We start from the raw sequence: 21,559 nt of genomic DNA on the forward strand, positions 1-21,559 counted from the left end.
GGGTAGATGGCGGCAGCTGGCACACCAAGGCCAAGGCTGGGGCAAGCACGCCACTTTGGCGCTGGATGGGAGGGGGGAGGGAGGAAGGCAGCCCATGTGCAGAGCTCCCCGCATGGGCTGCCTGTGATGCCCCGATGCTGGTGGCGTCAGCCTCGCTCAGCCATTCTTCGGCACAGGGAGGCAGTGCCAGGTGGACTTTACCCGAGGTGGCCAGTTCCTGCCCTTCACCCTTCATCCCGCAGAGCAGCACAGGGGGGACCGGACACCTCCACGCCACTCGTACCTGGCAGCATGTCGTCGAAGTTGGAGCGGGCTTCAGGGTGACGCAGCAGCGACTTTGGAGTGAAGATTATCAGCTGGAGGGGGAGAGGAGGCAGAGTGAGGCAGTCGGCCTCGCAAGAAACACCTCCCTTGCAAGCAAAGGCCAGAGCACCGACCTGCCTGTCCTGCCTGCCCTCCCCTGCCTGAGCACAGGAGCGGCTGAGAGAGATTTGCTCCTCACTCAGCTGCCGTGCTTTGCCAGATCGGGCACCAGCAGCACCAGCTTTCCCAGTCTGGGTTTCCACTGGGGAAGAGGCCAAGGTGCTGCCGGGAACCCGCCTGCCCCACAGCTGGAGCAGAAGGCAAGCGGCTGGATCAGGTTATTTACTGATACCCACTGGCCCCAAAATCTCCGACCTCCCCGCGCAGCGCAGGAGGGGGTTGCAGCCACCCCAGCCTGCACGAGCTGGCCGGCAGCACATCACGTACTGGGCCAGCCCTGAGCACCAGGAGGTCCTTGGCCTGGGCAGCAGCAAACTGTTTGCTGCCAAGGTGCAAGAACAAGCCCACCCCGAGCCCCGTCCCCAGGCTCGGCAGGGCCGCGGGGCTGCCCCGCTTTGGCACCGAGCCGGGCGCGGAGCTGCGAGCACTGACCGGTTTGCGGAAGGGCAGCAGGATCTGGCGCCGGAGGACGTGGAAAAAGTTGGCTGGAGTGGAGCAGTTCACGACGATCCAGTTGCAGTCGTAGAGCTGGCGCACATCGAAGTCATCCAGTTTCTGCCTCCGCAGTCGAGGGGATTTCATTGAAACACAAAGGGCCTCTTGGCCTCGCAGCTCCGGCACAGGGAGAAGAGCAGCACCCAGCCTGCCCTCCCTCCCTCCTTCCTCTCCCTCCCTCCCTCCTTCCTCTCCCTCCCTCCCTCCTTCCCCTCCCTCCCTCCTTCCTCTCCCTCCCTCCTTCCTCTCCCTCCCTCCTTCCTCTCCCTCCCTCCTTCCTTCCTCTCCCTCCTTCCTTCCTCTCCCTCCTTCCTTCCTCTCCCTCCTTCCTTCCTCTCCCTCCTCTCCCCCTCCAGAGCACACAGAGACCCACGGAGACCTGGGAGAGGCTGCAGGTCTGTGCCCCGTACCTTGAGGCAGCCATGGGGGTGGCCAGCAGCCCCCTCCCACGCTGCTTTTGGGGCCACTTCTGCCTCGAGCTGTGCAGCAGCCCCAGGGGTGCCAGAGGTGCAGCCTGGGCACCGGCTTCAGACCCTTTCCCCAAACCCTCCCGGCTGCAGCATGAGCCCAGGACGTGCCACACCTCCTGCCAGCGGCTCCGCAACACTCGCCCCGACTGCAGCGTTATGCTAAGCCCACCCAAGTGTCGTTGCCCCCCTCCCCATTTCAAGGTAGCGCTCAGATCCAGGACACAGGAGGGCCGGGCTGAGCTCAGCGCAGCCGCCACTCACGGGGAAGACGTCGGGATCGTCGTTGCACATCTGCAAGAATCGCTCCGGGCGGGCGGAGGAGTGCTCGGGGCCCTGCGGGGACCAAGCAGGGGGGACGAGTGAGGGCGGCAAGGCTGGCATGAGAAGCCAATGCCGGGCACTGCCGTGCTCCTAGCAGTGCTACCTGCTGCCGTTTCCCTCGGCTCTGCTTCTGGTGCAGGCCAGGCAATGGGCAGCCCTGGGTGCCAGAGAGCTGGGGGGGGTCCTTACCATGCCCTCCATGCCATGAGGAAGCAGCAGGACAATGCCGTTCTGCCGGACCCACTTGGCCTGCCCAGGACAGATGAACTGGTCGATTATGCACTGAGCAGTGTTGTGGAAATCCCCAAACTGGGCTTCCCAAAGAACCAGGGCGTTGGGGCTTGCCATGGCAAAGCCCAACTCGAATCCTGAGGGATGTGAAAGCGAGGGGTTATCCTCCCAGAGCAGCCTCACACCCCTGGGCGATGGGCACAGACCTCCTCACTCACCGAGGACACCGTACTCTGACAGAGAGCTGTTGCAGACGGTGTAAGGAGCCTGGTTGGGCCAGAGGTGGTTCATGGGGATACAGGTCCTCTTGTCCACGTTCTGATCATGCAGGACATGGTGGCGATGGCTGGAAGAGGGGAAAGTGTTTTACTCCCTTCAGATCCCTTCCAGAAAGGCTGGAGTCGCCTTTACGGCCACCAAAAGCACGACTTTACCTGAACGTCCCCCTCTCTACATCCTGGCCGCTCAGGCGGATGTGGATGCCCTCTTTGAGCAGGGAGCCAAATGCCATGTACTCTGCCAGAGCCCAGTCCACCGTCCGGTTCTTCACCATCTCCCCACGGGTTTTCAAAATACGGCTTAAACCTGCCGGGACAGAAGCCAGTGCATAGATGGCGCCGGAGGGACCTTCAGCGACACCATGTTTGTCCCACAACCTGCCCACGGACTGACAGACTGCAAATGCCTGTGGGCAGAGGGACAGGTCCACTGCTGGAGGGATGAACTAGGGACAAAGAATTGGGACAGCAGAGAAGGATCAGCTCCAAAGAAGAGCTGCTCCTTGGTTCACTTCTGTTAACCACAGCTCCCTCCTGAACTAGTTCTCGTAGATCACAGAAGGGTTTGGGTTGGAAGGGACTTCCAGAGGTCACCTAGTCCAACCTCCCTGCCATGGGCACAGACACCTTTCACTAGACCAGGTTGCTCAAAGCCCCGTCCAACCTGGCCTTGAACACTTCCAATGATGGGGCATCCACAGCTTCTCTGGGCAACCTGTTCCAGTGTCTCACCACCCTCAACGTAAAACATTTCTTCCTTATGCCTGATTTAAACTGAAAGAGGGTAGCTTTAGAACCCTCACCCCTTTTCCTGCCACTGCAGGCCCTCCCTCTGCCTTTCTCATCAGCCCTCTTTAAGCACTGGAAGGCCACTGTAACGTCTCCCAGGAGCCTTCTCTTCTCCAGACTGAACATCCCTGATTCTCTCAGCCTTCCTGCACCTCAGGAGAAGTGTTCCAGCCCCGGAATCATTTTCATGGCCTCCGCTGGACCCGCTCCAAACAGGTCCATGTCCGTCTTATGCTGGGGACCCCAGAGCTGGATGCAGTGCTCTGGGTGGGGTGTCTGGAGCAGAGGGGGAGAACCCCTCCCCTCGACCTGCTGGCCACACATATCGAAGCCCTGTAACAGGTCCCTTCCTTCCAGGCCACATTCCAGCTCTATCCCACATCTTCTCTGGAACAAATGCCCATTCTGGCAAAGTGTCTGCAAGCTCCTACCTCCATGGATAGTGAAATCCTCCACCGGCACTGAGCTGGCCACTTGACCAATGTGTGTCAAGTCGTCTTCGTTCAGACCGGTGGAAGGGCAGGTCATGCTCCGGGGCTGGCCATCCAGAGTGAAGAAACCTGCAGGAGGAGGAGCAGTCCACCATGTTGTGGGAGCCATGCCCAGCTCCGTGTGAAGAACTCAGGTCAAGGACACCCTCCAGCAAGGGTGGGGATGCAGGAGCGGAGAGCATCACCCCACCTCCCTACCAGGGTGATTTACTAGAAAATACCTGCCACAGCTCTAGAGAAGCCAGGCTCTTTGCTAGGGACCTCCGGAACGTTGCTAGCGACTTACCAGGCCAGGGTGAGTCCAGCCAGTGCTTGATGTGCAAGATCTTTTCATCCTTGGATCTCGCATGGGCCTCCTCACAGATCTTGTCATACTTGGCAATTTCCTCCTGAAAGGCAGCACCAGGAGGCAGAAGAGCATTACCGAGGGGTCCCCAAACAAGGGTGCTGAGCCTGGGGGCCTCGGCATGAGCTTGCAAGGGTGCTGGAGGGCACAGCTGGTCCCCGCAGACGTGCAGCTCAGACTTAGGGAGCAGAGCTGCTGCTGGAGGCCCCCGTCCCCCAAGGGCCAGCTCTGCTGCTCTCCTTACCAAGAACTCGCATTCGGCCCTAAAGACGCTGCAGAGTGGCACTGGAGCGAGGAAAAGCCGGCAGAGCTGCTGCCACACTCACTGCCAGGGCGGCAGAGCAGGGGCAGGGGACCTGCCCCAGATAGCCCCAGGCCACAGCGAGCCCGAGTGCTGCAGAGCTCAACTCTCCCGTGGGTCCCAGCTGCGCTGCAGCAGCCCAGCACCGTACGGCCTGTGCTGCACTGATCACGGGGCAATCCTGTTCCTGAGCTGTTCCGAGCTGGCACAGTTCAAGGACGAGCCTCAGCTTCTAACCCCCTCGCTGCCCGGTCTGCAGCGCTTGCCCAAGCCCAGCACAGCTCTGCCACCTTTAGGTGACAAGCACCAGCAGAAACGGGCCGTCACATCGTTCACAGCCAGGTCTGAACCAACAAAGTAGTTCTGCCTGGAGCCGCCACCCGCAGTTTTCCTCCCAGGCCCCAAGGGACAGTACCTCATACTCCAGCTGATTTACCACCCCCTGGGAAATCAGCAGCTCTACGTATTTCTGCAGCACCGGCTTCTGTTTCCGGATCTGTTTGTACATCAGGGGTTGTGTGAACATGGGTTCATCCATCTCGTTGTGCCCGTTGCGCCTGTAGCAAACCTGCCAGGAAGGGAAAGAGCCTTTGAAAGCAGCTGCTTGCAACCTGCGGCTCCAAAAGTGGTCGGAGGCACCTGGGTCTCTGTGCTAGGAAGGGTCCGAAACAGCTCAGGAAGACCCATGCTGTCCTCCCCAATGCTGGAGGTGAGGGCAGGCTCCATACAGAGACAGTGTCGCTCCTGCAAGCACTATTACAGCCTCATTGCCTTGCTTCACACCACCTCCTCCCTCCCCTCATGCCCAAAGGGACAGACAAGCCCTGAAGGGAAACTTCAGCTTTCAGAAAATACACCCTGAGAGGTATCAGCGAGCACCCGCAGCAGAGCCACAGCTTTAGGATAAAGCCTCGTGCCACATTTCTCACCAAATCCACCACCACGTCCTTATGGAAAGTGCTCCGCCACTCCGCTGCCACGTTGCACACGTAGACGACGGCCTCCGGGTCGTCCGCGTTGACATGGAAAATGGGCGCGTTCACCACGCGGGCGACATCGGTCGGGTACGGGGAGGAGCGGGCCATGCGGGGGTCTGTCGTGAAGCCGATCTGCAGCAGGTGAGAGAGAAGGGGACCAGCACAGGGGTAAGGATTTGGAAAGCGGCGCACACAGCTCCAGGGACAGCTTGGCTGCGGCGGCTGAGCTGGGGGCTCCCCCACGGCTGCGCCGCTCAGCACAACCCGCCCGTCTCCTGCACCCCAGGCACCGCAGCCCAAACCCATCCCTAACCCCTGGGAACGGGCTGGTCCCAGCGAAAGGTCTCTGGCTTATGCAGGGGCAGAACGGAGCAGCCCTGCGTGATCTCGTGCGTCGAGCACCAGGTTGCACCACCGGCACGCCAGGCTGGACTCCAAAGCTGGTGCTGTTGAGCGGCTGGGTATAAAGTACCCCCTGCTGACCCCAGGGCGATGGCTCACGCCAGGAACACTGGCTGGGAAACAGCTACTGCCCGCTGCCAGCTACCACCCAGCCCTGGGCCTGCGGAGGCTCGTCTGCGAGGGACCCCACGGACGCAGGGGATTTGCTCCTCACCTGGTTGTTCACCACGACGTGGACAGTGCCGTGGGTGGTGTAGGAGGGCAGGTCGCTCAAGTGGAACGTCTCATACACGATGCCCTGCCCAGCAAAAGCGGCATCTCCGTGCAGGAGGATGGACATCACCTGGGAGACATGAAGGTGGTCGTCAGGGGCTCTGCGGGGATGGTGGGCCACCAGGAAAGGGCCCAAGTCTCATCCCCCTGAGCCTTCAGCATCCCAGAAAGGACATAGAGCAGCTCATCCACGCACCCAGTGCTTTCTCAGGGGACTGGCGTGGAACCAGCCATGGCTGGCGCAACCACCAGGGAGAAGGCTGTGGCCACCAATTCTCTCCCCAAGCAAGGGCGTCACTCAGTATGCCTCGATCGGGCAGCGGGACGGCACCCGCTGGCTGCGAGTCCCATTCCCAAACACGCACATCTCAAAGCAAAGCCTTTTTCTAACTGAGGGAAGACAAGAAAAATGCCCCTTTCCCCCACACTTTCACCCCAGAAGACCTTTGGGCACGAGCTGGGCCGGCAGCTCACTCCAGCTTGGGTGATGTTATTTTGCTGCTGTACCCAGGGGCTGGCTGAGGACGCCGCCTGTCAGACGAGGACAAAGTTTTGTCTATTTATAACCAGCCCTTGGGGTGTAGGAGGAAGGGAAGCACTTTTGATCTCACCCTTCCACTTCTTGGCGTTGGAGACAGGTCTGCGATGAATCAGACCACAAACAAACTCCCCCACCTCCCACAGCCCATTCCCTGCCTGCTCTCCCACCCGGGTGCAGAGAGCTGCCTCCAGCTTTCCCAGTAATGGTTTACCCCAGGAATGGTTATCCCTGGTCATGTTGAGATCTTTCAGCTTGATGCTGCTCCTGCTGAGCCTCCAAGAGCTGTGATGCTCAGGGTTGGCTTTCAGGAGTGCCCCTCATCTCCCTGTTTTCCAGCAGCGGGTTTGGGCGTATGCTGCTCCCCGCAGCCCGTTTGAGCTGGTCATTCTGAGATGGAGGAAGCGGCAACGGGAGCCCGGAGTGGGCAAGCCCCTACCAAAGTTATCCCAGCGGGGAAGGACATGGGAGCAAAGTCAGGGTGACAGCAGGGGAAGGGGCACAGCAAACAAAAACCAGCTGGGTTTCTTCGCTTTCCCCCCAGCCTGCCTCCCACCAAACTCTGCCCAGCCCAGCCCACTCCCCTGCAGGCGTCTCAGCACCACTCACCTTCTTCCCTTCCGTGTCCCCACAGTAAAACTGCTCTGCTTTAGTCTTGCCTTGAACAACAGGATCAGCTGCCTCCAAGTGAGAAGGATTTGCCACCAAAGAAAGGGTGATGTTCCTGTCAGTGACACGGTTAATCCGCCGGTGGTACATTCCCAGGTGGTACTTCACATCACCGGAGCCCTGACAGAGGGGAGAGGACAGTCACCCCCAGGCAAGTGAGCGGCTTTTGGGGCACGGAAGGAGACCTGAGGCAGGGCAGTGCTGACCCCAAGGGCTGGAAAAAGGGTGCATTTTCTGGAGGCACTGGCAGAAAGCAGCAGGCACTCACTTTAGGAGCTGACCGGGCAACCAGCAAAGCAAAGTGGCCTGTTCCAGGTGACAAACTGCCAACAAACCTCAGACAAGCATCAAGCCTTTCTCGGTTGAGGCAAAGAAACAAATGTGGTGGGTTTGGGGAAGACACTGGAGAAGAGACAACGCTCACCCAAGCTCTGCCCGCACTGCAGCCGTCCCTGGCATCGCTCACAATATGCTGCAGGTCCCAGTTGAGGCACCTCGACACCCCAGGATGCTGCTTTCCCACCTCAAAACCCCACCTGAAGGGCATGGCAGGATAAAGCCAGCCCCACCCAGCTTTCCAAAAGTCAAATCATCCTGGCTCATGATGCTGGAAGCTTTGGAGCACGACTGCATCGCAGCGACAGAGCCTGCGGCACAAGCAATCCGAGCCTGGGGGCTTTTGGAGCTGCTTTAGGGCCCTGTATGGGGATGTGGGGCTGCTGCAAAGGGACCAGCCAACCTCTGCTCCTGGCCGCCTTCCCCTCACCTCATCACTCACTCCAAGGCTGCTTTATGCCCACGGAGAGCTGCTGACCGCCCAGCCTGCGCCGGAGACACCGGCAGCGGCCGGGGCACGTGTCACCCCCAGGACAGACAAGGACAGACCAGCACTGGCACAGACGCAAAGGCTTCAGTCGCACACGTGTGCGTGTGACGTGGGAATCTGTGATGCTGATGCCACCGAGTGACACCACAAGCTGTGGCACAATGCAGCTCACTCTGCACAGCCACAGCCTCCAGGGACCACATGGTGACAGGCGACAGCAACCCGCTACGGGCAGAGGAGGAGACTCACCTCATCAGCAGCCTCCAGCTTGGAGTCGAACTGGCAGAAGATCTGCTCCAGCTCTTTCCTGATCACGTTGGCGAGAACATTCAGGCGTCCCCTGCAAAAAGCAAGACCGTTGCTGGTAACCAGCAGCGCCAGTCTGGCATCGAGTGCCACCGGCGACCTGCCGTTCCACCCCGTCACGCAGAGGCAGCGCGACAACCCCACACCTCCTGCGATGGCTGCGGGGTCACCCGGGGAGGGGGGTCCCGAGGAGGAGACTGTGGACCCCTCAGCACAGGGATGGACCCGCTGCTGCCACATCCTGACGGTGGCCCCAGAGCAGACAGGATGAAACCTGCTCTGGGGGTCCAGCTCTGCCACTCGAGCCACCACCCCTCTCCAGGTGAATTTACAAACAAGCTGAAGCTGAAAACACCATGATGGGAGAAGAGCAGCCAAGGCTGGAGCTCTCCAGCTAAGGTTCACCACCAGCCAAGACCAGTTAGGTGATGGCAGAAACCAGTGTGCCCTTCTGTACTGAACCCTGGCAGCATCGCCCTCCTCCGCGCCCCAAGCACCGCCGCGGAGAGAGGCAGGGTTACCTGTGGGGCATCCCCATGATAACATAATCCACTCCCTTCTCACTCGACTTATCAATAATGGTCTTTAAGGCTGGGATCAGCACTTCACAGCCCTCCAGACCAAAGCGCTTCTCCGAAGACCATTTCCGATGGAGGAACTCCTCAAACCTGGAAGGCAAAGGGCGAGAGGGATCAGTGCCAGGGCTACAGCTGGGGGCAGAAACCAGAGGAAGGACGGGGACCGCACCGGGGGAGCCACAGCACCAAGCGATGCTTAAACAGGCATCACACAGCAGCCCACCAGCCTTCCCGGTCATGCCCGTCCGCTCCCGCAGAGCCCAGCTGGCCGCTCCCCCACCCTGACACTGTGCTCCACTTAAGCCTTATTTTTAGACCTTTTCTTTCAGGATCATCCACGTTTTTGGGCTCTTAGCCAACACCTGAGCCTGCCAGCCTGGCAGCTCACTGGCGTCACTCTGCTGATTAAGCTGACCGTGACAGATGATGTCAAGATATGACTCAGGTGGTGACCGCGTCACTCTGGCTGGAAGCAAACCCACCCCCCCAGCAGCAAGAGAAGATCTGGAGAAGGTGAAGACCCCTCCCGAGGTACCTGGTAGAGCGGACCAGCCTGGCCAGCAGCGTGCGTTTCTCTTCGTTGGTGAACTGCATGATGCCGGGGGTCTCAAACTTCTGCCGGATCCACTGGCACTGCTCCAGGTCGTTGATAAACATGAACTCCACGCCGATGTGCTGGCAGTACGCCATCTGCCCCGACGGGAGAAGAAAGGCTGTGAGACAACAGCCAGAGCTTTAGCACCTCCTCACCCCCCCGCAAAGACGGGCACGTGCGGCATCGTATGGGACCCCAGGGCCAGGGACTCTTTCATTCCGCTCTTTAACCTTTCGGTGAGACAAAGAGCCCTCCCGCACCGGCGGAGACACAAACCCTCCTGCCTGGCAGCCGTGCTGCGCTGCCTGACCACCGGCAAGCGCTACGTGCGATGGCAGTCTGGGGGGGACCCGTGAGCAGTGCCCGGCAGCCAGCACCACGCCAGCCCCGTTTTGGGAGCCTGGTTTGAGCTGTCTTCCCAGGAAAGGGGACACTGCAGGGGACGTGCTGGGATGCTGCGGGGCAGTTCTGCCCCTGCACAGGACCCAGCATCAAAATGTTTAATTCCCTGTCCCTGAGAGGCCCGGGATCAGACCCTGGAGTCCTTTACATCCGGAGCCAAGATTTTCCTTCTCAGTGGCATCAGCTGTGACCACGGCCACAACTCCCATTCATATGGTGGGCAGAGCATTAGCAAAACCACCTCCCCCAACAAATAAGGAGCCTGTTCTTGCAGCTTATCTAAGATGTTGACGCAGTTTTGCTTCTCCCAAGGTCAACCTGTCTCAGCAGAGATCGTCTGAGCAAGCCGGCAGCTTGCCTAGGCGACGTCCGTGCTCTCAGACCAGGCAGAGCAGGGTATGAAATTTGGCAGGAAAGGGGAACCGGCTGCAAGAGCTGGAAGCCCACGCTCATGTTGGAGCTGCTCCTGCACCAAGACCCTCCCAGGGGCCACCACACGGGGCCGCAGCACTACTGCAGCACACAAGGGGGGTATCACCTGCCCCCAGCTCAGTCCTCTGCTCTCCCAGCACTGCTTTAAACTGGAAAACACAGCTGGGGAGGTTTCCAAAACAGCAGTATTTAGTTGCCTGGTGTTTGCTCCACCTTGGGAAGACCAGATGTGTTGCCCCAACGCAGCACAAAGCTGGAGGTGATCAGAGATAAGCGAGTAACATGGGGCAGCTGCTACGAGTGGGGCAAGCGCCGAAGGAGCAGCTCCCAAGGCTGTGGGCAGCAGCAGGGCCCAAGACCTTCACAAAACCAACTGCTCTGCCCCCACTGCGGGCTGCAAACAGATCTCACACAGCCCTCCCTGCCCGCCCTCACCTCCAGCCGACGGATGATTTCCCGGAGCGGAAGAGCCGATTCATTTCCACCGATGAAAGTGGTTGTGGGCAAGTGGAAGACCTTGTCGAGGTCAGATTCATCCAGCCCGTAAAAGCCTGCAGGATTTTTCATGGGTGGGACAAGCGAAAGCAAGAGAGAGAAAGAAGGAAGGGGGACGGGGGAGGGACACACCGTCACGCAAGGACCAGGTGCATTTGGGAGAGGTGCAGAAGGGACAAAAAAAAGCAGCATAAAACCAAAATTAAGCATGAAGGAGGTTTATATGGATAAAAACCAAGCCGTAATTAAACAAAAAGACATTAAGCACAGAACAACACCGTTATTATGAAAGGTAACACAGGAAACGAAACACAAAGCAATATATATACGCATGTAAATTGGCAATTAAAATCCCAGGTGAGAATCAGGAAGTTTGTAGCCCCAAGAACGCATAAAATACACCACAAATTATAACAGAAGGGAGAGAAAAGAAACAGAGGAATTGAGGAGTCACCGAACACAACGGAGGTGTCACCACACAGTGGGAATTAAAAATGAAGAGTCAACGCAGAGAAGGAAACGGTTAAAACAGACAAACCCCAAAAAGGGAAAGAAAAAGCAGCAAGAGAGAGAAAACGGCATCAGGGCTCTGCGATGGACTCTCGTGAATAGCTCAGCCCGGGAGCAAGGCAGCCAGCCGGCCCCTCGGGGGGGGGGGTTTGCTGCCCAGATACCCCCTTGCCCCAGTTAACAGCCTTTTAATGACGGGTTTAGCCTAGCTCTGCTCAGCAAACCTCCTCCTTTTTGGTGCTGGCACCTCATGGCTCGTAGGCGGCTCACACGGGGCTGCGCAGAGCTGGGCTGCGCCTGGAGAAGGTGCTGAGCAGGGCCTGGAGCTGGAAGTCGGATTTTAGAGCTGCAGGTGAACACCCCACCCCACCCCCCCCCCGCCGCCGCTGCCTGCTGCTGTTACAGCATCGGCAGGTCCCTGCCAGCACCCGCGGCAGCTCCACGGTACCCCAAAGCACCCACTGAAGCTCATGGTTGTCTTTGGGGAAACTGAGGCACGGAGGAGGAACAACTCACTGAACCGATGCAGCAAGGCAGAAGCAGAGCTGGGAAGGTGACTTGGGAGTCCCAAGACCCTTTTGAAGCAGGAACTTGGCTGGAAGGAGGGCGGACGAGCAGAGCTGCCTGCTGCCAGCCCAGAGCCCTAACGCCTCCCTCGGGCCCTTCGTCCCCCCAAACTCCCAACAGGTTTCAAAGTGGTTTTGAACGCAGGACAGGAGCCACAGAGGCGGCAGTTACCACCGTTCCTCCCAGCTCCCTCTAAACCAGCTCAACACCCCAGCTGGGGTCTCTTATAGGAAGGGTATGGGGGATGCCACCCCCTAAGTGCGGCAGGGCAGCATAACCCACATTCCTCTGGGCAAAGGGAGGCAAAAATTGACCCCTCCAGAGCTGGCCCTCCTTGAACTTAATCTTGAAAGAGTCTATTCCTCACTCTCTGGTCAGGAATGGAGGATGAGCTGGAGACAGAGCTGGCTGTGGCTCACCCCTGTGCAGCCTCAAGGACGGCGCTTGCTGGAGGCTGCGAACACCCACAGCAAGCCCAGAGCAGAGGTTTTCCTGGTTGTCACTGCTGTAAATCCCCTCCTGGACACTGCTAGTCCCCGGGGAAAGAATTAAGCCAGACCTCGGGGAGCTCAGCTCTGGAGCCGTGCCTGGGAGCACTGAGCCACAGCTGGCAGGAGCTGAGGGTTTGGCCCCGTGTTCCCAGGACTTCTCCGTGGTTCCTATCCAAACAGAAGTCCTGGAGAGAGGCGGCATTAATACAGAGCATCCCAGTTAAGCTGCTGGCTGGAGGTTTCAGGGATGTCTCAGTAATTTGCTGTGGCTCCCAGCCCCGCTGCACAGGGCTTTGGCTCACTCTGCCCTGCCCATTTGCAGGCTCAGGCACACTGTGGGGGGTATCAGATTTTACAAGGGGTTTTCAGGGCTCTAAGCGTCTCTGCTTCTGCTTTGCTGCAGCCTGCCAGCTTTTTTTGACAGTGCTCAGTATTTATAGGCAGCAATACCATCAGATGGGGGGGAAGGCTAGGGATGAGCTGCCAAATTTTCACCACGACAAAACCAGGGCAGAGTCAGGAGAAGACAGCTTGGATTTTTAGGAGACTCGAACCAATCGGGGAGATTGAGGCCTCGTAAAATTAATGTTCACAACAAAACGTGTACTCTAGCAAGCTAGGCATGCAAACACACAGGATGGAAAAGGCCAGCGAGGCTCTAAATTGGGGATCTCTACAGATGAAGCATCACTAACCAAGCGCCTACACCGAGACTTCTAGTGGGACAAATTAAAAATAAACACGTTACAAAACTCAAGAGTGGGGTGAGATGGGAGGGACCCGCTTTACCGGCTTGGTTCATGCCCAGAATAACCTATTCAAAGAGAGTCCTGCACTCCAGAGGGTTAAAGGCTCATTAATTGCATACCTCCTACTGTTAACACTCTCAGCCGCTCCTTGAACACTGCGAGATCTGGGGTGGGCAGGGAGGGGGGTGCAGAAAGGGAGAAGATAGAGAGACGCAGTCAAAGTTAGTAAAAAAACCCCTGGAACCGTGAAAACTAGTCATGGAAAGCACAAGTCAAAAAAATACAGTATTTAAAATACAGTCAAAAACCACCAGAGGCAAAAGGGTTGGGACGGAGGATGACTATGGACTAGGCAGAAAAGAAATACCGGTGGGAAGTCTGGCGAGAGGAGGGAGGAGCAGGGAGGGGAACAGGGGGGCCATCAGACACTGGGGAGCAGTTGAGCTGCATGGTTTGAGATCTCCTCTCGAGGGCACCCCTCGGGCGGGTGAGGGAGACCGCCCGGCACAGCGTCTTCACCTGCTGCGACCAAAAGGCACCTTCCCATCAGGCTGCATCAAGGGGAGCGTTATCCTCGGCGGGGCAGGGAGCTGCCTCCCACCAACATCTGCTCCCGCAGGGTTTCGCTCTGCTCGTCGCTAGCGCGAGGATTTCAAGGTCACTCCCAAGGAGGCACCGCTGCTGCCTACAGACAGGCAGGAGGGGGATCGGGGAGGGGGGGGGGGGTGGTTAATGAGCTGCCGTTAATGAGGAAGACCAGCAGCGAGGGGGGCAGGCACGACGCCCGTCATTTCTTGAGCAAGCTTGGTGCAGGCGGAAGCACCGGGACACGCGCTGGCAGGGCTGCCGGGATGGCGGGCTGCGCGCGTCACCAGACTGGGTTAGGTGGCCCGAGCACCTCAATCTCACCTGGGTCACAAGAAAGGCTTTGGAAACACTTCTCCTTCTGGTCAGCAGGGGAAAATCATACGTTTAGGTGAGACGTTTGCTTAGCAAGGTCTCAAACTGGGGAAAGGGGAGGTGGCAGCACTCCCAGCCCATCTCCCCGCAGGGGCTCGCCTGGCTCATCCCAAGCTGGTGGACGATTTCCATCAATTCCCCCTGGGCAAGAGACAGGAGCAACTGCCTTCCACGGAGAGACAGACGGACAGATGCTCAGACACACACCACCTTCCACACAGCACCTGGATTTCAGCGTGCTAAGGTATTATTTCCTCGGACAGGCCACATCAACTTCCTGCAGTCACCTTGTCTTTGGTTTTACACCACTTACCACACAAGATCAGCTGCAGCAGAAGATCGGGATGAGATTACTTTGTTTTTTAAATAGAAAAGACAAAGAGAAAAGAGGAATTTGGTGGCTCCAGCCCCACCACTCCTCAGACCAAATACCCCCAGGCGGGTTTTCTCCCCCTTACATTTTCTCCAAAGCTTAATCCAAAGAGAGCTTCCAAACCAGACACAAACCAGTTGCTAAACAAAAGGCAATTGAGAAGAAAGATCAATTTCCGAGATTAACCATGCAACTCCTTTGAATTACAGCACTGCCTGGCCACGGTTTAAGCTGTTGGCAGCAGAGCTCGCACCACAAAAGCTGACCTTTAAGGATTTCATTGCTCAGAAAGAGGAAACAAGATTGCTTCCAAGTTTCAAAACCACTCCTGTTATTAACTGCTCTGTCAAGTGTTAAGAAATACTCTTTCAAAGCAAAAAAAGCCAGCAGGATCTGCTTAGAAATTGGCTTTCTCTGCCACAAGCAGGCGACAGCCGATCCGAGGCTCAGCCGGAGCCTTGCCCACACTCTGCAGCAGTGCCGCTCTCCTCCTCTCTTGCTGAGCGTTGTTTGCAAGTTGTGCTCACCAAGTTGTATCTTAAGATCAACCAGATGAGGTTTTCCAGGGGAAAGTCTATTCGGTCATAGATAATACTTACAGCAAGATAATAAAGCCTCCTTTGATTAGACACAGCCATTTGAGTCTAGGGTCCTACCATGGGGCATAACTCCAGCATGAGCTAGCAGCTGATACCAGCATAGCTGCTTCCAGGACTTGTTATTTCCTATGAATTCATGGAATTCTGGTAATTAAATCAACACCAGGAACCACAAGGACGGGTATCTTAGCATGAAAGCCACTGAGAAACAGAAATTAAATGCCTGGCTCAGACACAGAGATTGCGAGCTGAGATTCTCTTCTAGCCAATGCCTACGGACCAGCCATGCCTGAACAGTTTCCACCATGGCAAGCTGGGCTGGGTCATGCTGCTGGGCTTGTGATCACTCACCATGGGGGAGCAGGAAAAATGGGGCTTACACTGCTTTACCCATTGTGTTACAGCTGGGATGATGCTGTCAGCTCAGCTCTGCAGCCAGAGCTCCAAGGGAGGACCTGCTCTTGGATCGCTTTGGGCTCTCCTTCCTCTGAAGCAAGGATGCTGCTGGAGCACACCTTGCTTCAGAGGAACCACATGATCAAAGAAGAAGAAAAGACCTCTGAACTAACCTTCCTCACTGAAGCAGCCCCGTGAGTTCAATGTCCAAGTGGAAACCAGTAAGGAGCAGTGTCCCTCAAGAGTCCATACCAGGACTAATACAGTTTAGTACCTGCATCAATGGCATGGATAGTGGGATCCAGGGCACCCTCAACCAGGTTGCAGATAACGCCAAGCTGAGTGGTGCAGTCGACACGCTGGAGGGAAGGGAGGCCATCCAGAGGGACCTGGACAGGCTGGAGACGTGGGCCCATGAGAACCTCATGAAGTTCAACAAGGCCAAGTGCAAGGGTCAGGGCAATCCCCAGTGCCAGCACAGACTGCGGGATGGATGGATGGATGGATGGATGGATGGAGAGCAGCCCTGTGAGGAAGGACTTGGGGATGCTGGTACATGACAAATTGGACACAAGCCAGCAATGTGCACTTGCACCCCAGAAAGCCAAATGTATCCTGGGCCGCATCAAAAGTGTGGCCAGCAGGTCGAGGGGAGGGGTTCTCCCCCTCTACTCCACTCTCCTGACACCTCACCCAGAGCACTGCATCCAGCTCTGGGGTCCCCAGCACAAGACGGACATGGACCTGTTTGGAGCGGGTCCAGAGGAGGCCACAAAAAGGATCCCAGGGCTGGAACACTTCTCCTGAGGTGCAGGAAGGCTGAGAGAATCGGGGATGTTCAGTCTGGAGAAGAGAAGGCTCCTGGGAGACGTTACAGTGGCCTTCCAGTGCTTAAAGAGGGCTGATGAGAAAGGCAGAGGGAGGGCCTGCAGTGGCAGGAGAAGGGGTGAGGGTTTTAAACTGAAAGAGGGTAGGTTTAGATCGGGCATAAGGAGGAAATGTTTTACGGTGAGGGTGGTGAGACACTGGAACAGAGCCTGACCAGTCTTGCCCAGAGAAGCTGTGGATGCCCCATCATTGGAAGTGTTCAAGGCCAGGTTGGACGGGGCTTTGAGCAACCTGGTCTAGTGAAAGGTGTCTGTGCCCATGGCAGGGAGGTTGGACTAGGTGACCTCTGAAAGTCCCTTCCAACCCAAACCCTTCTGTGAGTCTATGACTTACTGAGTGCCACCGTAACTCTGCTCCCTCCACCCAGATCCCTTTTCTCCTGAAGGAGACCGGTCACTGCAACCACTTGCAGCCATCCAGCTCTGGGTTTCATGCAGACCCTGCTCTCCTCTCAAAAGGGAAACATGTCCACCAGGCACAATGCTTCACGGTTCTCCTCTGCTGCTCTGCTTCAGAAGGACCACAGCGCCCACAGCACATACCAAAAGCCCTGAGCTACAAAAGGCTCTCCTCACCCTCTCCTCTCCCCAGCCACTGGGAGTGGCTGCAGAGACACCTAAAAAATTCTCCCGGCTCCCCTCGCAGTGCCTACTATGAGCACTTGCATCCTCTCCTGTGTCTGGATTCACAGCCATCATCTCCCCACCTCTTCTCATCAAAACCTCCCAGGCATAGGGCTTGCTCCCACTCAGAGCCAGCTGGATCCCGAGGCTCAGCCGGGGCTTGGTCCTGCAGACAAGCATATCAGAAGTCCAGACCTCGGGATGAAGCAGCTTCCCCACCATCCAGTGAGCCGGGACAAGCAAAACCTAATCCTTCCCTACCACTCCCAGTATACGTAATCCTGTATGAAGGTCCAGCGGGTCCAGGGCTGGTGTCCCTGCACTGGCAGCTGAACAAGGAATCAAGATTGTTTACATGCACCGTACGCTCTGATCAGCTGTTTGAGTTGTGCAAGGTTAGTAATCATGACTGCTGATCTACTCTAGGTTAGAAGCATGCCTCTCGAGCGCTCGTAGTGCCAGGGTAACAACCCTTGGAAAGCACCAGCAAGGTGAAAGAGCTCAGCACCACGGCCTCGTTCTAGCTAGAAGAATTTCAGCGTACTACAGAGATCAAATCTAAAGCATGTGGAGAGGTGCTGAGTTTAAGCACTTTCAGATTAGGATTTCAAGTCCTAGGCACCACACACGCTTCTGTGCCACACTCATGCATCTTCCGCTCAAAGGCATTGGGCTTTCCACCTCTCTACTCGGACGGGAACGTATCCCAAAGCTTCCTTGTTATGATCACCGGCAGGGACTTAGAGCTCAAGCTCGGAAAAAGGGGCAATTAAGGGATTTACAGATGCTGCGGCAAGCCAGGAGCGAAGGAGGGCAGGGCCTCGTCGCAGGGGCATGCCAAGAGGTGCTTCTCAGCCCCGCAGAGACAAAGCCAGCCCATTCCTCCCAGGTCTCTGGGTCCCCAAGAGCAGCAAGCGGAGCTGAGGCAACAGACCTCCAGCTCTCACCAACACAAAACCTCTCTGCTTTGCATTTCCAGAAGATGCAATTGCTTCCACCCCTGGATGAGTGAGTTCAATGACATAATCAATTGGCACTGGTTGGAGGAGAAACATGAGCTGAGCAATAGGGTTTTGGCACATGACCCATTCGCTGTGACAGCCGGAGGAGGGCAGAACTGCTCCGTGGCCTCCGGTCGACTATAAATTTAGAGTGATCATTACTAAGGAAACTTAAGACCTTTCCCCTCTGACTGGTGAAGCAATCTACCTACAAAGCTGTGAAAGAGAGAGGAGCTCAAGCAATGCAGCACTAACTGCTCTCAAAGCCCTCACCCAGTTTGTCTGTGGATGTGATAATATCGGCTGGAAGGGAGGAGTCCAGATCTGCATCCAAGATGCCCAGTGGGTCGAGTTGTGCTACATGATGCCCTCGAATCTATGAAATGGGCCAGATATGGAAAGGAGAACAGGTACCAAGAGGGAGAAGGGAAAGGGAGAAAAACAAAAGAGGGGAGGGGTAAAAAAGTTAAATTACATTAGAATTAATTTGCAGAGTAATTCTCACCGACGTTTGGAGAAACAGTTACTGGCGCATCATCAAAATTTACACAACTAATGCCGAGAGGATCAAGCTTTGCAATGTGATGACCCCTGACCTGGAAGCAACAACACAGATTAGTCATTAAAATAAGTTAGTTGAAGAAACATTCCTTAAAAATAAAAAATAAAAAAGAAATGCACAGTTTCCACCTTGACATTTTTTGCAGAGCCACCCCAATTTCTGGCTACAACTAAAGCCTGGAGAAGTGGGATTTACTTTCAGCTACAGCATGTAGGTGTGAGTGCCACCAGCTGCAAGGACCACTCTGCTCTGCCTGAAGCCAGGTTTCGGCAGGGCGGGCAGGGGGAAGGTGATCTCCTTGACAGCACAGACCTTCCAGAATTGAGGTCCGAGGGTCTCCTACCACCTGTCTGGTGTCCAACCCAAGCACCCCTTTCTCTACTGATGCAGCAATATCGATGGTTTCCTCCTAAGCACCAGAGCAAATTATGAGGCCATTTTCCAGGTTTTGGCTGATCTGGGTGCCCTCCTGCCAGCGTGGCAGAGAAAACAAGCGTTGCCACCAGCAGCAACAGTTCCTGAAAGGCAGAGGAATGTGTCTGAGGAAGATCTGCCTGTCTGTGCTGTTAGAGATCAGCAGCTCACAGCATCCTTTTGGAGAGAGGAGCCTCCAGCACGACTTGGAGCACTCTTCTAGGAAGGGGCAGGTGCAGAAATAGCAGAGCGCTTTGGCCTGAAGACAGCCTTGACGGCTCCCGCTGGTGGCAGTCAGGCCAGGAGTCACCACGCCGCGTTTGAATCCACCTCAGGAGCCACAGAGAGTAACAGGAGGTAATGAGTTTTGCTTTTCGCCTTCATAGGAGGAGGTGCCCACAGACGGACCCCAGCACATCTCACTGGGCAAACTCAACCCGTCTCAGTGGCCAGCACTCTCCAATTGGCAGGCCATGATTCATGTCTTGACAGCTCCTGGTCTCAAAGATTCCAGGCTCAGCTACACTGGGAGCAGGGCAGGAAACATGACTGCCACGGTGTGGGGTGCAATGCTGCCTTGACACTGTGAAAACAATACTCCCAGCCATCAAATCTGTTAGCAGTTAGGGGAAAAAAAAAAAAAAAAATCACTCGTGTATGAGGGGATTACTGAACCTCTTGTACAAGGCAGACACACGGATCTGACCTTATCTACCAGAAAGGCACTCCTATTCAGAGTATCCCAAAGGGATTTTAGGAAATTATTTTTGTGGTTTTACCAGCCAAGAGCCTGAAATCAGCCATCAACTTCAAGGCAAACTGCTAAGAAAGCACCGACCCCTCTCCATGCTCTCTGTAGGGCCAGATGACGACGTGCCCCTGAGCAGTGCTGGCCACATGGAAAGCTCTTCTTCTGGGCCAGCTTTGTCTGGGAAGGAGTTGCTTGTCCATTTTGCAACAAAACACGGGGGCTAGCCCATCATTTACCAGTCAGCAGGACACAAGCTCACCACGCTGTTCCCCACAGCCGGGTTGCTCTCACCGAGACCAAGGAGGCCACTTCGTCCAGCAAACAGGTTTGGGCTGGAGGCACCCGGTGGCTTTGAGATCAACCCAGCAGTTTGCAGGCACGCAGCAAATCCTCAAATCGGTGTAGGAGCAAGGAGAAGGTCTTTTCCACCATACAAGCCATGCTGCTTGTTGTTCTCCACGTGCAACGCAAGCTGAAACCAGAGGCTCCTGACCCAAAACAAGACCACAGCAGGAAGCATCAGGCTTGCAGATCCTGATCCTGATAGGGGACTTCAACCACCTGGACATCTGCTGGAAAAGCGGCACAGTGGATTGCCAGCAGTCCAGGAAACTACTGGAGTCCATTGAGGACAACTTCCTAGTAGAGATGATGGGAGAGCCTGACCAGAGGAGAGGCGCTGCTGGGCCTGTTGCTCACTAGCGCGGAAGAACTTATTGGAGAGGTCAAGGCTGGAGGTTGCCTGGGCTGCAGTGATCACACCCTGGTGGCATTCTCCATCTTGAGGAGTACGGTACAGGTAAAACATGGAGTCAGGACCCTAAACCTCAGAAAGGCCAACTTTTGGCTGTTTAGGGTGCCAGGGCATGGGATCCCTTGGGAAACTGCCCTCGGAGGCAAAAGAGTGAACAAGAGCTGGGAGATATTCAAAGGCATTTTTCTTCAGGCGCAAGAGCTCTCAGTCCTGACACGCGAGAAGTCAGGCAGGGGAGGCAGGAGGCCAGCTTTGCTAAGTCGAAACCTCTTAGCCAAACTGAAACACCAAATCCTGGGGAGATTATAGGGATATGGCCCGGGAGTGCAGGGAGGGGACCAGGAAAGCCAAGGAGCAGCTGGAGCTGAAAAATAACAGGGGTTTATTAAGGTACATAGGACAACACAGGGAGATGAAAGAAACTCTACACTCCCCGCTGAGCAGAACAGAAGACGTGGCTACAACCAACGTGGAGAAGGCTGAGGTACTCAACGACTTTGTGGCCTCAGTCTTCACTGGCAAGTGCTCCAGCCACACCGCCCAAGTCACAGAAGGCAAAGGCAGGGGCTGGGAGAATGAAGAACCATCCACTGCAGGAGAGGATCAGGTCTGAGATCATCTAAGAAACTTGAAGGTGCACAAGTCGATGGCACCTGGTGAGATGCATCCGCAGGTCCTAAGGGAACTGGCGGATGAAGTGGCTAAGCCGCCATCCATCACATTTAAAAAGTTGTGGCAGTCTGGTGAAGTTCCCACTGACTGGAAAAGGGGAAACATAACCCCCATGTTTAAAAAGGGATAAAAGTCAGACCCAGGGAACTACAGGCCAGTTGGTCTCACCTCTGTGCCCAGCAAGATCATGGAGCAGATCCTCCTGGAAAATATGCTAGGGCACGTGGAAAACAGAGAGGTGGCTGGAGACAGCCAACATGGCTTCGCTAAGGGCAAATCGTGCCTGACAAATTTGTTGGCCTTCTACAATGAGGTTACAGCATTCGTGGATAAGGGAAGAGCAACCATCATCATCTACCTGGGCTTGTGCAAAGCATTTGATACCGTCCCGTGCAACATCCTCGTCTCTAAACTGGAGAGACATGGATTTGACAGATAGAATACTTGGTGGATCAGGAATTGGCTGGATGGTCACACTCAAAGAGTCACGGTCAACAGCGTGATGTCTGAGTGGAGACCAGTAATGAGTGGTGTTCCTCAAGGGTCAGTAT

At 56.1% G+C, this 21,559-nt stretch overlaps 1 protein-coding gene across 4 annotated transcripts in view; it reads right to left on the reverse strand.

Annotated features, from left to right (window-relative positions):
• Window positions 1-21,559, reverse strand: part of OGDH (oxoglutarate dehydrogenase) — a 34,680-nt gene that overhangs the window by 1,067 nt on the left and 12,054 nt on the right. Inside the window, exons 4-21 of one of the 4 annotated variants that reach the window (XM_086477159.1) lie at window positions 18,129-18,231; window positions 13,135-13,179; window positions 10,639-10,754; window positions 9,310-9,464; window positions 8,718-8,864; window positions 8,140-8,230; window positions 7,005-7,184; window positions 5,799-5,927; window positions 5,135-5,314; window positions 4,621-4,773; window positions 3,845-3,947; window positions 3,499-3,627; window positions 2,435-2,585; window positions 2,219-2,346; window positions 1,959-2,137; window positions 1,710-1,781; window positions 916-1,038; window positions 284-356 (exon numbers count right to left, since the gene is read on the reverse strand). In XM_086477159.1, the coding sequence (XP_086333285.1) occupies window positions 284-356; window positions 916-1,038; window positions 1,710-1,781; window positions 1,959-2,137; window positions 2,219-2,346; window positions 2,435-2,585; window positions 3,499-3,627; window positions 3,845-3,947; window positions 4,621-4,773; window positions 5,135-5,314; window positions 5,799-5,927; window positions 7,005-7,184; window positions 8,140-8,230; window positions 8,718-8,864; window positions 9,310-9,464; window positions 10,639-10,754; window positions 13,135-13,179; window positions 18,129-18,231 (2,257 nt within the window). Of the gene's footprint in view, window positions 1-283; window positions 357-915; window positions 1,039-1,709; window positions 1,782-1,958; window positions 2,138-2,218; window positions 2,347-2,434; window positions 2,586-3,498; window positions 3,628-3,844; window positions 3,948-4,620; window positions 4,774-5,134; window positions 5,315-5,798; window positions 5,928-7,004; window positions 7,185-8,139; window positions 8,231-8,717; window positions 8,865-9,309; window positions 9,465-10,638; window positions 10,755-13,134; window positions 13,180-18,128; window positions 18,232-18,360; window positions 18,452-21,559 lie in introns of all 4 variants that reach the window. The other 3 variants (XM_086477160.1, XM_086477161.1, XM_086477162.1) reach the window with 3 other exon arrangements.

Source organism: Leptosomus discolor, chromosome 23 (genome assembly GCF_034619465.1).
Source record: "Leptosomus discolor isolate bLepDis1 chromosome 23, bLepDis1.hap2, whole genome shotgun sequence".
Lineage (NCBI taxonomy): Eukaryota > Metazoa > Chordata > Aves > Leptosomiformes > Leptosomidae > Leptosomus > Leptosomus discolor.